Source organism: Ciconia boyciana, chromosome 23, assembly GCF_034638445.1.
Source record: "Ciconia boyciana chromosome 23, ASM3463844v1, whole genome shotgun sequence".
NCBI classification, from domain to species: domain Eukaryota; kingdom Metazoa; phylum Chordata; class Aves; order Ciconiiformes; family Ciconiidae; genus Ciconia; species Ciconia boyciana.
The window spans coordinates 4,150,495-4,164,107 of record NC_132956.1 but is presented as its reverse complement, the minus strand read 5'-3'; the positions used below and the strand labels follow the sequence as shown (position 1 = coordinate 4,164,107).

The following is a 13,613-nucleotide window of genomic DNA, read 5'->3' as shown; positions in this document are numbered from 1 at the left end:
GACTTCATGCAAATTCAGCTGGAAAATTTCACTCGGGGTCTGGCACGGAGCAAGCGCAGAGGGGCTCGTGTCCCATTGCTGCGTCCCTCGGGGCCGGGGGCATCGCTCACGCCGATGGCCCCGCCATCGCTCCTCGTCCTGGTCCGGTTTGTTCCTCACCTGCTCCAGGTCATTTTCTTCCTCCCCAGCTCTGCCCTCGCCCTTTGCAGCCTCCCCTGAAGGGACGGGGCGGGGGAGCTCCTGCAGCTTGGTTTTATTTTTATTTAAGAGCCTCCCCCATAAACACACCCTTGCTGGGAGCCTTCCTCCGCCCCGGCGCTGTCTTTACCATTCCCAAGGCTGCTGGGTGCCGGTGCCACGGGGCAGCGGGTACCTTTCTCCCGGGCAAGTCGGGATGCTTCCCTGCGGCCCTCCTCTTCCTCGGCTCGCGTGGGATGATGCCCTTCGTGGCTCTATCCCAGAGGAAGAGCCCTCCTCTTCCTCGGGTGCCCGAGGCTCTGGTAGGCGGGTGCCTCGATGGGGACACCCATGGGCGCGGGACCACGTTCAGGCCGTCTGCGTGCAAAAAGGATGGAGGTGATTTTGCACGTGCGTGGCGCGTGGCATGTGCCCCGGCTGGGCTTGGGGCTCTGCCGCTGGGTGAGATGTGCGCCATGGGTGCGCGTCTGTGCCGCGTGCGTTGCTGATGGGGTAAAAAATAATTGTGCGAGCCGGGTGCTGGGCACGCGGGCAGAGACTTAAACCCGAGTCGGGATTTACAGGGAGATGACGGAGGAGCCTTTGCAAAATGCTGGTGCAATGCCGGCTGTGTCCCGGCAGCTGGCGGGGACGGACCTGGCGCTGGCGCTGGGCTGTGGAGCGATGCCCGGGAGCCTCGCTGGGGCACGCACATGCATGTGCACAAGCACGCGTGTGAGCACACACGTGCACTGCGGTCCATGCTGCTGTGCTGGTCCCTGCAGCCGCTGCCTTTGGGCTCGGGCTCCGCTTTGGCTGCAGATGCATCCCATGCCACGCCAGCGATGGGAGGTGCTTTTAATTATTTTAATAGGATTTTGAGGGGGGAGCGTGTTTGTGCTGAAAATCCCCCATATTTTAAAAACCTCATCCCATGTGGAAGTGCAGAGCGGCTCTTGACAGCGAGCGTTGTGTGTGTTGGGAAATCACACGTTCTTCCTCCTGTTTTGGTTTTGTTTTTTTTCCTGGGAGTTTGGAGTATTTTTTTGTACCTTATGAATTTTTTCCCCACCCTATTCATTATCATTTTTGTTAATTAGATTGTGATGGGGAATGGTCTCTATTCAAAAGAAAAACCTCTGAGATATGTTTTTACAAGTGCGTGTGCGTTTCGGGGCGGGGGTGGGGGGGAGAGCAAAGATGCTTGAAAGAAATAATTTTTAAAATAATTTCTTCATAAAGCTCTTTAAAAAGAAAAACCCAGGTCCCCTTCCCCCACCACGGCCACCTCCCCTCAGCCCCCCCTAATTAAACGATTTGAATTTTCACGTTAACCGCTTGGTGCTTCCTCGGCGCCTCAGATGATTAGAAAGGGATATTCATTTATGCCTTTTAAACGCCGCCCCGATTAAAATCAGAGAGATTTTTTCCTTCATCAAAATCTAACATCCTTGAAAAATTAATTTGATGCCTCTTGTTATCAATTAATTGAATCTCGTTGGGAGAGAGGCTTGTACGGCGGGTGGTTGGAGCTGGCCCTTCTGTTCTTAGTTGCTTTCCCCCCTCTCTTCTCTCTTCTGCTGCTGCTTCCAAACACTGTGACATTATAAAACTCTGCCTTTTTTTTATATATATATTATTTTTACTCATCTCATAAAATAAAATAAATGAATAAAACTTGGTCTCTCTTCCCATCCTCCTCCCCCATTCCCTTGAGTTCCTCTTGTATGAAAGACCCTTTTTTTCCCTCCTTTCTCTCATCCCTCTTTCCTATAACTTCCGAGGCAGGGGGAGAGAAAGAAAGTTGGGGCTTTAGCAATTTCTCGGCGTAGCAAAGCGGCCAGGGTCCGTCTTTCTTCCTTTCTTTAACAGGGGATATTGGATATTTCATTTGAATCTCCCTCTTTTCAATTAAAAGTGCACAGCTCCTTCTCTTAAAGCCTCTCTATTCTCCTCCTCTGTCTCGGCAGCCGGAGAAGCGATTTTCCTTTCTTTAATATTTCAACTCTTCCCCCGAGACGGGCTGCCTGCGTTTTTTTTTAATAGACTTTTTTTCCCTCTATTAAACTTTTCCAATCTTCATCCCTTTATTTTTTTTCCTTCCCACCTCCTTAAACAAAAAAAAAGAGAGAGAGAGCAAAAGTTATAAAATTTGAAGAACTGGGTCATTCAGGAAGTTATTGAAATAACTTAAAAAATAGGCGTTCGCTTCATTTTTACTCTCCTTGGAGTGAATCTACCCGGTAACTTTTAGATCCAGACTCTTCCCTGGTGCTTTGTTTATGTCCTGTCGTGAATTTGGGGCTGGAGGTTTTGGGGGAGTTTGGTGATAACTCGAGGGAGTGCCGGGGGCGTCCCCGCTCGGGGATGGGGAGGTGGTTTTGGTTTCTCCGAAGAATGAATCTGTGCCGGACGCTCGTCGATGCCCGCGGGGTGCTGAGATAGGGGATGTAGGTGGGGGTGTTTTCTCCGTGGGCTCCCCACGGCTGGTGGGGGACGGAACGCCCCGGTCCCATGCCCTGGGCAAGGGGTGATTTGGGGCCAGCGGTGCGGGTGCCCCCCCCATGCCGTGCACTGTCCCATCCCATTGCGGCGAGGGGGTTTTGTGCCAAGCTGGATTTGGGGTCCTGCAGGTGAGAGACGCCGATGCCCGTTTCCAGCCCTGCCTGTCCTCGCTTGGGTGCCTCCTCTGCTCCCCTGTGGGTTACCGAGGATTTTGGGGGTGCTCTGCGGGGGGCTGGGGAGCAGGGAGACCCTGCCCCCATGGACATGGGGGGCTGCAGGGCTGCGTCTGCGCTTCGGGATGTTTTTCCTTTGAATTCCCATTTGAAACACATTGGGCAGAAGGAAAGCAAGTTTTTTGGAGGATGAGAAATCGGGATCTGCTTTAACCTCCCTCCTTGCTGCCAGCGCCGGATCCTGGCACCGCAGCGGCAGGCGTAGCTCGACGGAGGCTTCCCGGAGCTTGGGCTTTGCTCCCCAGCCTCGCTCGCTGCAGCGTGCATCCACCGGGACGCGGATGCTGGACCTGCACCCTGAGCCGCACGGATGCTCCGGCACGGCAGCGGTGAACCATGCTGGGTGCAGCCCGCCGGCACCCACCGAGGGTGCTGCCCGGCTCGGGGACCCCTGCGCCCACACATGCGGCTCCCGAGCAGCGAGGCAGGAGCCCCCGTGCACCACGTCACTATTTAATTAGACGTCCCTGATTAACAAAACTTGGCGTTCGGCTTCCTCCTGCCCTCATCTTTCCTGGCTCCGAATCAATGGCTTTGATATGCTAATTAGGGAGTAATTTAATTTCAAAAGGCCGCAATTAACAAGGGTGTTGTGGACATGCTGTAGTTAAGCGGCGTAATCTAATTTGCATTAGTAACAAGCAGGGACTAATTAGAAGCTTAATTAGACACTTAGACGGCTCTTGTGTTTACTTTCTTAATGAGATGGAGTGGGGCTCTTTTTTTTTTAATCTTTTCAAGAGCGCAGCGAGGGAAGCGCAGGATGGAGCTGAATGGAGCAGCAGCCCCAGCACCCGGCACGTGCCCGGCATCGGCCTCGGTAGCCACCCGGCACCGGCCCAGCCCACATCCAGCCAGCCCCGCGTCCGCGCTGGAAGGGATTTTATTTTCCTTGAAGCTTGGCAGGGAACGGGAGACGTGCCAGGCAGCCATCGGCGTCTCTGGGATGCCCTGTGTCCCCATGCGGGATGGCTCGCTGGGGCGGGCACCGGGCGGAGGATCTCCCGTGGGCTTGGCTACGGTGACGGTGTCCTCGCTGCTGCATGGGTGCGAGCTCTGGAGAGCAAAGGATGCTCTGAGGGAGACGAGTTTTGGATGGTGGGCTCGCCGGGACCCAAAAAGGAGTAGTGCCACGTCCCGCTGACCGGCATGGCACGGTCCCAGCAGCTTCCCCCGTTGGTGGTGCTCACGCTTCCAAGTGCACTCCCGGCCATTCGAGTGAGATGACCCACCTTTTTGGGGAGAAAAACCTCGCTATGGTTGTTATTGCTTGATGTCTGCGTAGTGCCAAATGCTGTCCGCTGCCTGACGGTCACCGGTGCCTGCGAGCATGGCTGGGGCGGTGAAGGCATCGCGGTGGGCAGGTGAGGAGAGCCGCAGGGGGTAAAGGTCTGCCCGCCGGTGAGGGCGAGTGCCCAGAGGTTGGTTATTCCCAAAGAAGTTGCTGGGAGCGAGATGAAAGTGGGAGATGAAAGTGCCCAGAGGTGAGATCCCATTAAAGCGGTGCCCGGGCTTAGCCAGTCCATGGTTTCTTAAATCTCTTCTAATTTACAGTAATGCTCTAGATTCGTTTCAGCTCCCCCAGACTTTTATTTTAATCCCCTTTCCACATTTCCATGTGTTTATGTGTTAATTAAAGGGTAAAAAGCCACTCTCCGAGCAATCCCGGCTGCTGCTTCTCTTCAAGCCAAAGTCTTTTAAGATTAGCGAGCCGCTTCCTAAAGCCTCGCGGTGCTGGATCCGGACGGGCAGGTTGCTCAACTTTTCCGTAGCTCGGAGCAGATCCGGTGCCTGGGATCGAGCCTCCTCGAGCCCCCGTCTCCTCCCAGCCGTGCAGAGGAGCATCCTGCAGGACTTCTGACAGCTTTGGGGGGATTTGCTCCGTCCGTGCTCCTGCATCTTCTGCCGGTACCCACAGAAGAGGCTGCCGGCACGCCTGGCTCCTGCTGCCGGAGGGAGAGCCCTCACCGTGCCGTGGGGCAGCCCCCTGCTCCCCTCCAGGTCTTGTCAAAACTGGAGCTGGGAGGAAGGGTCTGGAAAACTGTTTTGGGGCTGGGATGCGGTGGGAAGGCTGGAAGAAGCCTCCGGAGCGTCGTGGTAGCGGGCTGCTCGTAAATGCATGGTGTCACCTGTGCTGTCCCTTGCAAAATGCGGTTTGGCACCGGGGACTTGCTCGGCTGACAGAGACGGGGGGCGGGGGGGAGCGATTTCCCACCGCTGTTTCCCAGTGTTCATCCTCATCCCTCCCGGGAGGTGGTTTTGAGCTGTTTGGGTTTGCATCTGGGGAAACCGAGGCCAAGGGGCACCCGCTGCCATCAGCACGGGGATGGGGACAGGGGCTCGAGGACAGGGACCCGCTGGCAGCGGGGAGGAGGCACCCACCGTGCTGGGTCCGTACGTGGCCCCAGTCCTGCCGTCAGCCCGTGAAGGGCAGCCCAAAGTTATGGAGGCCCTGAGGACCACGATATTGAGGATATTTAAAAATAGGAGAGGTGGCTAAAATAGGTGTTCAGGCAATTGCTTCTTCAGAGCTTGCGGTCTTGGCTGTACCTGTTTCTGCAGGTCCCCGGGGCTGAGAAGTGCTATGTAATTTTCACATCCATGGAGCTGAGTCGGGTGAAGTGGCATCGCTTCGGGTGGCTCTGGATGCCCCAAAATTTGTCGGGAACTTTTGGGGAGAAATCACTCTGTAAATGCTTCATCTCCTATTCCTGCTGCTAAAGACCCCGTGTCCTTTGGTGCAAATCTTTGCTTCGAGTCCGCTGGTTCGCTCGTCTCTGTGTTCATCCTTCCCTTTCTGCCGGGGCTTGGGAAGGCTCTGTGGCGATGATGCCAGGCTCCATGGCAATGCCGGGCTCCACGGCACGGCACACACGTGGTGCTCCCGTGAGACCCTGGGGAGCGTGGCACACGCGTGTTGGGCACACACGCACGCGGCGAGAGCCCTGGCCGACAGCCCGGCCGGCTGATCCTCACCCTCCCTCACAGGGAAGCTCTGGGCATCCATCAGTCTGTTAATTGTACTAATTAGAGAGTGTGGAGGTGTTAATTGGAAGACCCTGGTATCGTGCCTGTTGGGGGGGGGTGTCAATAAAAATGAATTGATGACTTGGCATGGCGCGTGCACTTTGCAGGTTAGCGGCAAGTCAGGGGATGTCAAGGAAATGTTACTGCTCAGATGAAGCAATTGTTAATTAAAAAGCAACGGTAATTAATATACTCTCATTGCCATATGGTACTGCTAAAGGCAGGGGGATTCTTTACTGCGTTTGGAATTCTGTTTCCTTTTCTTTGTCCTGCGAAAGGTGCGCATTTAAGTAAAAGAGAAAAAAAAAAAAAGGCAGAGTGCTTATTCAGTGAAGTGATTTTGAGCCTGAAATGGTAATTAGCAATCTGCAGCTTCTGTTGCTCACTGCCATTAGAGGGGTCTCCTCCCCTCCCCTTTTAAGTAAAACCATCCTTTTCTACTTTATCTGGGTGTTGTATCTTCTGCGGTGACTGTCTGGACAGGGTCCCTGCCTTTATGCCTGGGGGAAGGTCTGATCCTGATGAGACCCTCTGGATACCAGTGTATGGAGAATCCCTGAAATATTGGATGTGTTTGAACTAAAATAGATGAAAAGCCGGAGCTGGGATGCTGCAGGGTCCTCTCCTGTCTGTGTGCAGGGATGCACGTGTGCGTCAGCACTCGCAGCCGGTCGTGCAGCCAGGTTTCGCTCTTCCCAGCACAGCTTCAGCCATCCCGGATCAGCCCCGCCTGGAAAGGCACTCATTCCTAATTTAAATCGACTTTATAACATTGCAGACACTGGCTTCATTATTTTTTTTCTTTAAGGTTTTGTAAAACTTTTATATGAATGGAAATATTTTCATTATTATTATTACTTTCTTTTATTACTTCCCTTGCAGTGTTGGGAACCCAGACACACCAGCATCCCAGTAGGGTTTGCGAACGGGAAGTCAAGTTTTACTAGACTTGGAGAGGGAACCCAACTGGCCTGGTGTCCCGGGCTGCGGGAATCACCCGGCTGGACCCCAGCGCCGGTTCATCTGCTCCAGCATCCTGCCTCTGGCAGGGGCCGGGGCCGGCAGAGCAAGCCCACGGTTACAGCTCCTCCACCAGAAGAGATTTCCTCCTAATTCCCAATAGTTAAGCTTCAATTTATGCCCCGAAGCCAGGAAAGTTTTATATCCTTTCCAAAAACTTTTTTTTTTTGCCTTTTTTAATACTTCCTGTTGTAACTCTGGATATTCTTGTTCTCCGTATAAAAGTCAAATCCCTTTTTGAATCCTGCCGAGTTTCTGGCCGTGGTGATGCCTTGTGACTGCTGGACACGGGCAGAGCTCGGCTTTCCCCGCGGGGCCGCTCGCCTGCTCGAAACGCAGAGCAGGCAGCGGATTTCAGAAGGAAAATGAGAAAAGGAACAGCAATAATTTAATACTTCTGCATGCTCTTGTTTGACGTTGCGGGGGGGGAAGGAGCAAATGTAGTTTTTGAGGGCAAAAGGTATTTTCTTTCTTCCAGCTTTTTTGCTCCTAATGCAGCATCCATAGGCGAGCATCCCATCCTTCCCCGATCCTTTCTCGGGAAGCTGCTCCGACTGCGCCGCGCTCTCGCCCCGGCTCCTGCGCTTCCGACAAAACCAAAGCCCAGTAATCCCGTTAACCTTGAACTCTCCCGCAGCCACCGGTGTGTCACCCTGCGCGGGTTTGGTAGTGCCAGGACGGCGGGAGGGAGTCGGCAGCTCCACATGGGAATTAATGTCAGTCATATACCCTGCGGAAATGACTTTTGAAATGCATATAATCTCAAACATGCAAATGAGCAGCTTGCTTCACCCTGTTTAATATGAATGATCAGCTTCTGAATAGCTATTATTACACGCCACATTTCAGCAATTATGTTGTTCGCGGTTTGTCTTTCTGTCTTGGGGGGGGGGGGGGGGGCGAGAGAAAAAAAAGGGAGAAACAGTATTTCTTCTCCGCTTCCCTCTTTTTCTTTATTCCTCTCCTGTTTCAAACTCACCGGCCGGCTGCAGGTGGCGGTGGGCGAATGCTGATCCCGCTCCAGCACCCACCGGTGGGGAAGGAGCCGGTGTGGGTGAGATCAAACCCCGCGTCTCTGCTTTTCTGCAGAGCAAAGCGTGTGTCGGGCAGGAGGGAGAGACGCTCGGCTTCGGTGGGGCTGTCTGCACCCCCATCCCGCTCCGTGCCTGTGTCGGGGCTGGACGTGGCCCCGGGGGGCTCGGCGGTTGCTGGCGGGAGCGGCAGGGTTTGATGCTGGATGCAGTGGTGGTTCTTCCTCCGGTGCCAGCCCGGATCCAGGAGTTTCCCCGAGAAAGGGGACCCTCGGGTTCACAGCTAACAACCTGCCCGCTAGTCAAACCCGACTGAGCAAAGACTCTTCATCTCATTGCTTTGAAACCAAGCCCTGTAACTCCTTGAGAGTCCCTCCCCTAACCCATCTGCCTTAATTTAAATAACATTTAAGACCAGGGGGGTAAAGGATGCACTTAACACCCAGCTCTTGTGCAGCTGGCCATGCATTGGGGTGCAAGCAGCTTTTCCAGGCTGCGACTCTCCCGGTGCCTGGAGGTTTCCCCCAGCTCGGCCCCGTGGCTCGGGAGCTCGAGTTGGCCGAACGGAGCTCCGGATGGCGGCCCTGAGGCTGCCGGCATCCCACAGCTCCGCTCCCGGGATTGCTGCAGCGTGCTCGGGCACCCTTGCCAACGCGAGCTCTGCAGCCGGGGCCCAGGGAGGAGCTGCGACCTTCGGGCAGTTCTGCCCTCGTGCCCCGGGTGTAACGGGGCGATGGGCAGGGATAGTTTACGGGGGTAAAACTCATCCACGGAGGCAAAGTGTTGCACTGTTGCCTTGCGGAGGGAAGCTTGTAATTGCATGAAATGAAGTGCAAGAGCTGCAAAAAGCGGCTGCCAGGGGCTTCTGCGGGGCTGAAAATGCGGCGGGTGTTGTAGCCCTTGCACCCTGCGTTGAAGAGCGAAGCGCCTGGCTTGGTCCTTCGAGGGCATCCGAGGGGTACGGCAGGAGGAGGGGGTGCACGGAGGCGTCTGGGAGAAAGGGAGGATTTTCCAACTGGTGTTTTCTGGAGTGCCGCCACGCTTTCGTTTTGCCGTGTCCCAGCTCCGCGGTACCTTTGGGCTTCCTTGACCTGGCGGCAAACTTTCTGCCGGGTGGATTTTCCTGCTGGGAAGTGCTGGTTTGCTGGGAGCTGAAGCGCTTTGTGGAAACGTGTCAACTTTGTTGAGATCTTCACAGTGAAATATGTGGTGCAGGCTCCACATGCTTGGTGTGCAGCCTCGCTGAAACTTCAGCTTTGCTGTCTCCAGCATCTCAAAAGTGAAATATTTTGGGATTCTGTGAAAAATGCCCAGATTCCTGGGGTTTTATGTCTTGCATCAGGCTGGGAGAAAGCTGAAAACATGGTGTTTTCCTAAGGGACGGGTTGCACTTGCTTCGCCCCAGTGCTGTACAGGGCCGGCAGCGTGTTCACAGCAGCTCACGCTGCTGCACGTTTATTTTTTGGAGTAAATTGAACGCAGCTAAAACTGGCTGAGGTTTGACATCCCATCCCTGCATCGCCCTGCCGGACCTCACGGGGATCGGAGACGGGGCAGGGCGAGGATGGGGCACGGGGCAGGCGGAGGTGGGGATGCCAGCCAGGGATTTCAAGACTCTTCTCAGCCTGTGCTCTCTCCTCCTCTTCCTTAGGTCCTGCTAGCAAGTCATGATGGTTGAATCTGCCTCGGAGACGATACGGTCCACTCCCTCCAGCCAAAACGGGGTCAGCAGCCTCAGCAACCAGCCCGATGGCAGCGGGGGCGGCGCAGGCGGCGGCGGAGGGGGCGGAGGGCGCGAAGGAGCCACGAGCGGGGAGACCAACGGCGAGATGAGCCCCGTGGAGCTCCTGCACTTCCAGCAGCAGCAGGTAGGAGGGACACCCCGCTTCCCTCTCTGATCTGCCTTACACAAGGCAACGTGGAACCGGGTCCTTTGAGGATTCGGGTTTGAGGGCAAACACCCGATTTTACCCTCTCCTTGTCCCTGGGGCTGGCCCAGGAGATGGGTTGCACCAGACTTGGTCATCCCTGTTGGAGCTGGGGTGCAGGTGCTGCCCCAAAAAGCAGGTGCCTGTCTTTTGGGGTGCACATCCCTCAGGAGATGGAGCCCATCCGACCGTGCAGCTCGTGGGCTGGTGCCTGTTGCCCCAGAGATGGCTGCGTTTTGGGGGGAGGTCCTGCCTGCGCTGGTGGGGTCTGCCTGCTCTGTCCCCCATCGGTGCGGGGAAGGTCGTGCAGGAAAAGGAGGAGGGCTGTGAGAGCAGAGTAGAGACCTGTTGGCTGTAAAACAAGGAGCAGGTTTTCTCCGAGTCCGTATTTGGTTATCCAGGTGGGTGACCAGAGGTGGTTCCCCCGTTCTCTGGGGCTCCTGGTGCCTTCAGCTGAAGAATTAACCTCACACGCGTGGCCGAAAACACGTGTGACTGCGACGTGCGTGCAACAGCTCTGTCCTCGAGCACAGATGTGTGTGCACCTTGGGGAGCCCGTGCACGGGAGCTGCATGGCACGCGTCTCCCCTTGCACCGTGCATGCCCGGGCGGCTGTGGGGAGGGGGGACGTGTGTGCGTGCCTGCAGGTTACCTTTCAAAACAAACTTTGGAGAAAACATAAATTTTCCTTCTCGGATACTAAATAAGGCAATGATCCCTGCCTCGTATGGAGATCGCCTCCCTGAGCCATAAATTCCAGCGTGAAAGCTGTAAAAAATTGCTGTGTCTGATACTTTAGTAGTGAGTGCTGTAAATCCATTACCTGAATAACAGCCGTTTCTCACGCAGTTAAGCCCCTGTTCCCCTGATCTGAAGGGTAATCATGCGTGTAATGCTGCTGCGAGTCACCCCTGCCGAAGGAGCCGCCGCTCGCTGCCCTCCCCGCGCCGGGGACGGCCCCGAATTTCACTGAGCGGCAGCTGGAGCCAGGGGTGAATAGGGGACGCTTGTTACTGCATGGCCGAAATGGGTGCAGATTGGAGGGTGGGCAGAGTGGTTGTGAAACGGGGTTATCTCCTCCAGAAAATAAGGAATAAAGGGGCTTTTGCAATGGGGAGCGCTGCTGCTGTTGGCTCATCCCCGTGGATGCTGCTCTCTGAGCTCACCCGGTAAATCCTGCCCTGCCCAAGGCACGGCCGATGTTTAATTTCACCCTTTTGCATTTCTTCGTTCGGATTCTGGGTTTAATTACCCTGGGAAACTCGCCGGCACGTGGAATTGTTAAGGCAGAGGGTTTGGTAAACTTCCAAAAACAAATGACATCTGCAATGACAGCACCTTGGGGGGAGAAAAAAAAAAAAAAAACCATCCCGGGGACTATCAATCTTCATGCTTCAGGGAACAGGCTGAGCACCAGCTGGGGTCAGGAATAAATGTCCCCATATATAGAGTTTTGCACAATTAGGTGCTTCATGAAGGCTTTACACCATTCTCGGGAGCATCCAGCATTTGCCCCTTGTCGCAGGCAGGCTCCCAGACCACTGGGCTGTTCCCATCTGACAGCTCCTCCGTCCCGGCTCCGCCGCAGCTCCTTAAATGTCGGCACTCAATCCTTATTCTTATTTAGCTATATGAAATCCCCACAAAACGTTAGGAAGCCTGGAGGGGTGGGAACCCACCTCTCAACCACCCCACCTAGGCTTGAAGGGCCACCAGTGGCTTGACGTTCCGTGTCCGTAGGGGTTTGCTTGGGCGACGCAGCTCCCCAGCGGCACATCCTCTGCCCTCGGTTTTGGCTGGTTTTGCACCTTTTGGTGAAATGAGCTGGTTTTGACCTTCTTCGGTGCCCACAGTGTCTGTGCTTTCACGCTTTTGAAAGGGTGAACCCAGACAGCCCTGGGGCTTGTTTGGGCTGCGAGGACTTCTCAGGTTAAAACTCCTCTCTGAGGATGCTGCCCGGAGGTGGGTGCCCCGGGTGGGAGCTTGTGGGAGGTGTGTGCATCGTAGGGTGCTTGGGGAACCCCCAAGGCTGTTTCGTGGCCTCCGGGCAGTCCCCGGAGCAAGAGGACGCAGGTGTCAGGCTGCACCAGCCCGGCTTTGCCAAGACAGGGGCTGCCAGCCGCGGCGCTGGCTCTGCTCCACCGTGGAGCACAGCTTTCTGTCGCCGTCCTCAGCTGTGCCTGCGCCGGCCGTCCACCCCGATCCATGCGACTTCAGAGCATCCCGTGGTCCGGAGAGTCTGGAGGGAGAGCGGGAGCCCAGTGGGATGAGGTGGGGAAAGGGCATCCCCCTCCCCTCGCTCCCTCCCTCTTCCCCCCAGCCCAGGGGATGGCGTTCAGGTTAAATCCCTGGATTTCAATGGCGGGATTCGGCTGAAAAGCTTGAATAGCGCGCGCCTGCATTGTGCCGGGGTTGGCGGAGGGGAGAGGTCGGCCGGGGGCATGGGAGGGCTGCCCGCCGGCCGGGGTCTCCCACCGCCGTTGCTGTGGGAACGTGGCGAGACCTCCAGCGCGCTGACATCCTCTAACCGGGCTCCAAAGGGCCCCGCCGCCTTTGCGCATTAATGAGTTTTTAACGTGGGGGCCGGCCTCTCGTCCCCCCGCTGCACCGGCCCCCCCCGCCCCCGGTAATCCTCAGCGGAGGAAGGCTGGGTAGGAAACGGGGGCAGCGGGGTGATGGGGGTGTCGCATCCCTGCCATGAGAGAAGGATGGGGGATGCTCCGGCTCGGGTATCGGGGTGCAGGGCTGCACCCCACGGCAGCGGTGGGGGGGCAGGGGAGACCCACGGGTGGGCATCGTGTGGGGCTGCTGTGCCGAACGGAGGCTGCTCTCCGGTGGTGCGGGTCTCGCCGGGGTTTCCTTGAATTCCTGCAAAAAATCCCCGGTCTCCAAATCGTATCCCAGAGCCGTGGTTCAAAGTCGTGGGGTGCAGAGAGGCTGGGTCTCAGGGGTCGTTGTGGCTTTGGGGTGCAGGGGGTGGCGGGGCGGGAGCGCAGAGGTGCTCGGAGCAGGGATGTGCTGGGGGAATCACGGGGAAAGTCCCTGAGCCCGGCGGCCGCACGGTAGCTCTTTCCAACTTGCAGTCCCATGGAAAAGGAGCCATCTGGAAAATCCAGGCACTCTAGCGTTGTTTGGCATTTTTTTTATTATGGGAAAAAAAAAATATTGCAGTTTATTGCAGACACATGTCAAAGAAATGTGAAGTTATTAAACAAAAATAAGACTTTTTTTTAAAAAAAGAAGCAAATTGGACTTTTTTGGGAGTTGAAGAAGGGTGTGGATGGGGGGAGGAGAGGCACTTCTCTGCCATAGGAAAGATACCGTTCCATAAAACATGTGATCACATCTCAAATATATTGTGTAATCCGCTATTATTAGGGTATTTAAGATAAAAATGAGACCGGAGCACTTAAGTGAAACTCATCTCTCTATTACGTTCCTTGATTTATATTTCATATTTTACTGAGTACAAATGCAGGAGGGGTTTTTTTTTTCCTTTTCTTTTTTTTTTTCTTTTTTGCTTTTTTTTTTTCATGGGGTGGGATTGTCAGGAGCTTGTTCCTTGTGTTCTTCATTAGTGGAAATGGGTTTAACCCCTCGCCTGCGAGGATTGAAGAGTCAAGAGTGGAGGAATAAAGTCCAGAAGCATTAGTGTGTGCAGCGAAAGGGAGAACAGCTGGGGCCGAGAGAGA

At 55.3% G+C, this 13,613-nt stretch overlaps 1 protein-coding gene across 6 annotated transcripts in view; it reads left to right on the top strand.

Moving 5' to 3' along the window:
* The window catches only part of FOXP4 (forkhead box P4), a 66,624-nt gene that overhangs the window by 13,498 nt on the left and 39,513 nt on the right, over positions 1 to 13,613 (top strand). For all 6 annotated transcript variants that reach the window (XM_072844809.1, XM_072844808.1, XM_072844803.1 and 3 more), the window contains exon 2: positions 9,645 to 9,861. In XM_072844809.1, the coding sequence (XP_072700910.1) occupies positions 9,661 to 9,861 (201 nt within the window). In that variant the 5' untranslated portion in view covers positions 9,645 to 9,660. The remainder of the gene's footprint in view (positions 1 to 9,644; positions 9,862 to 13,613) is intronic.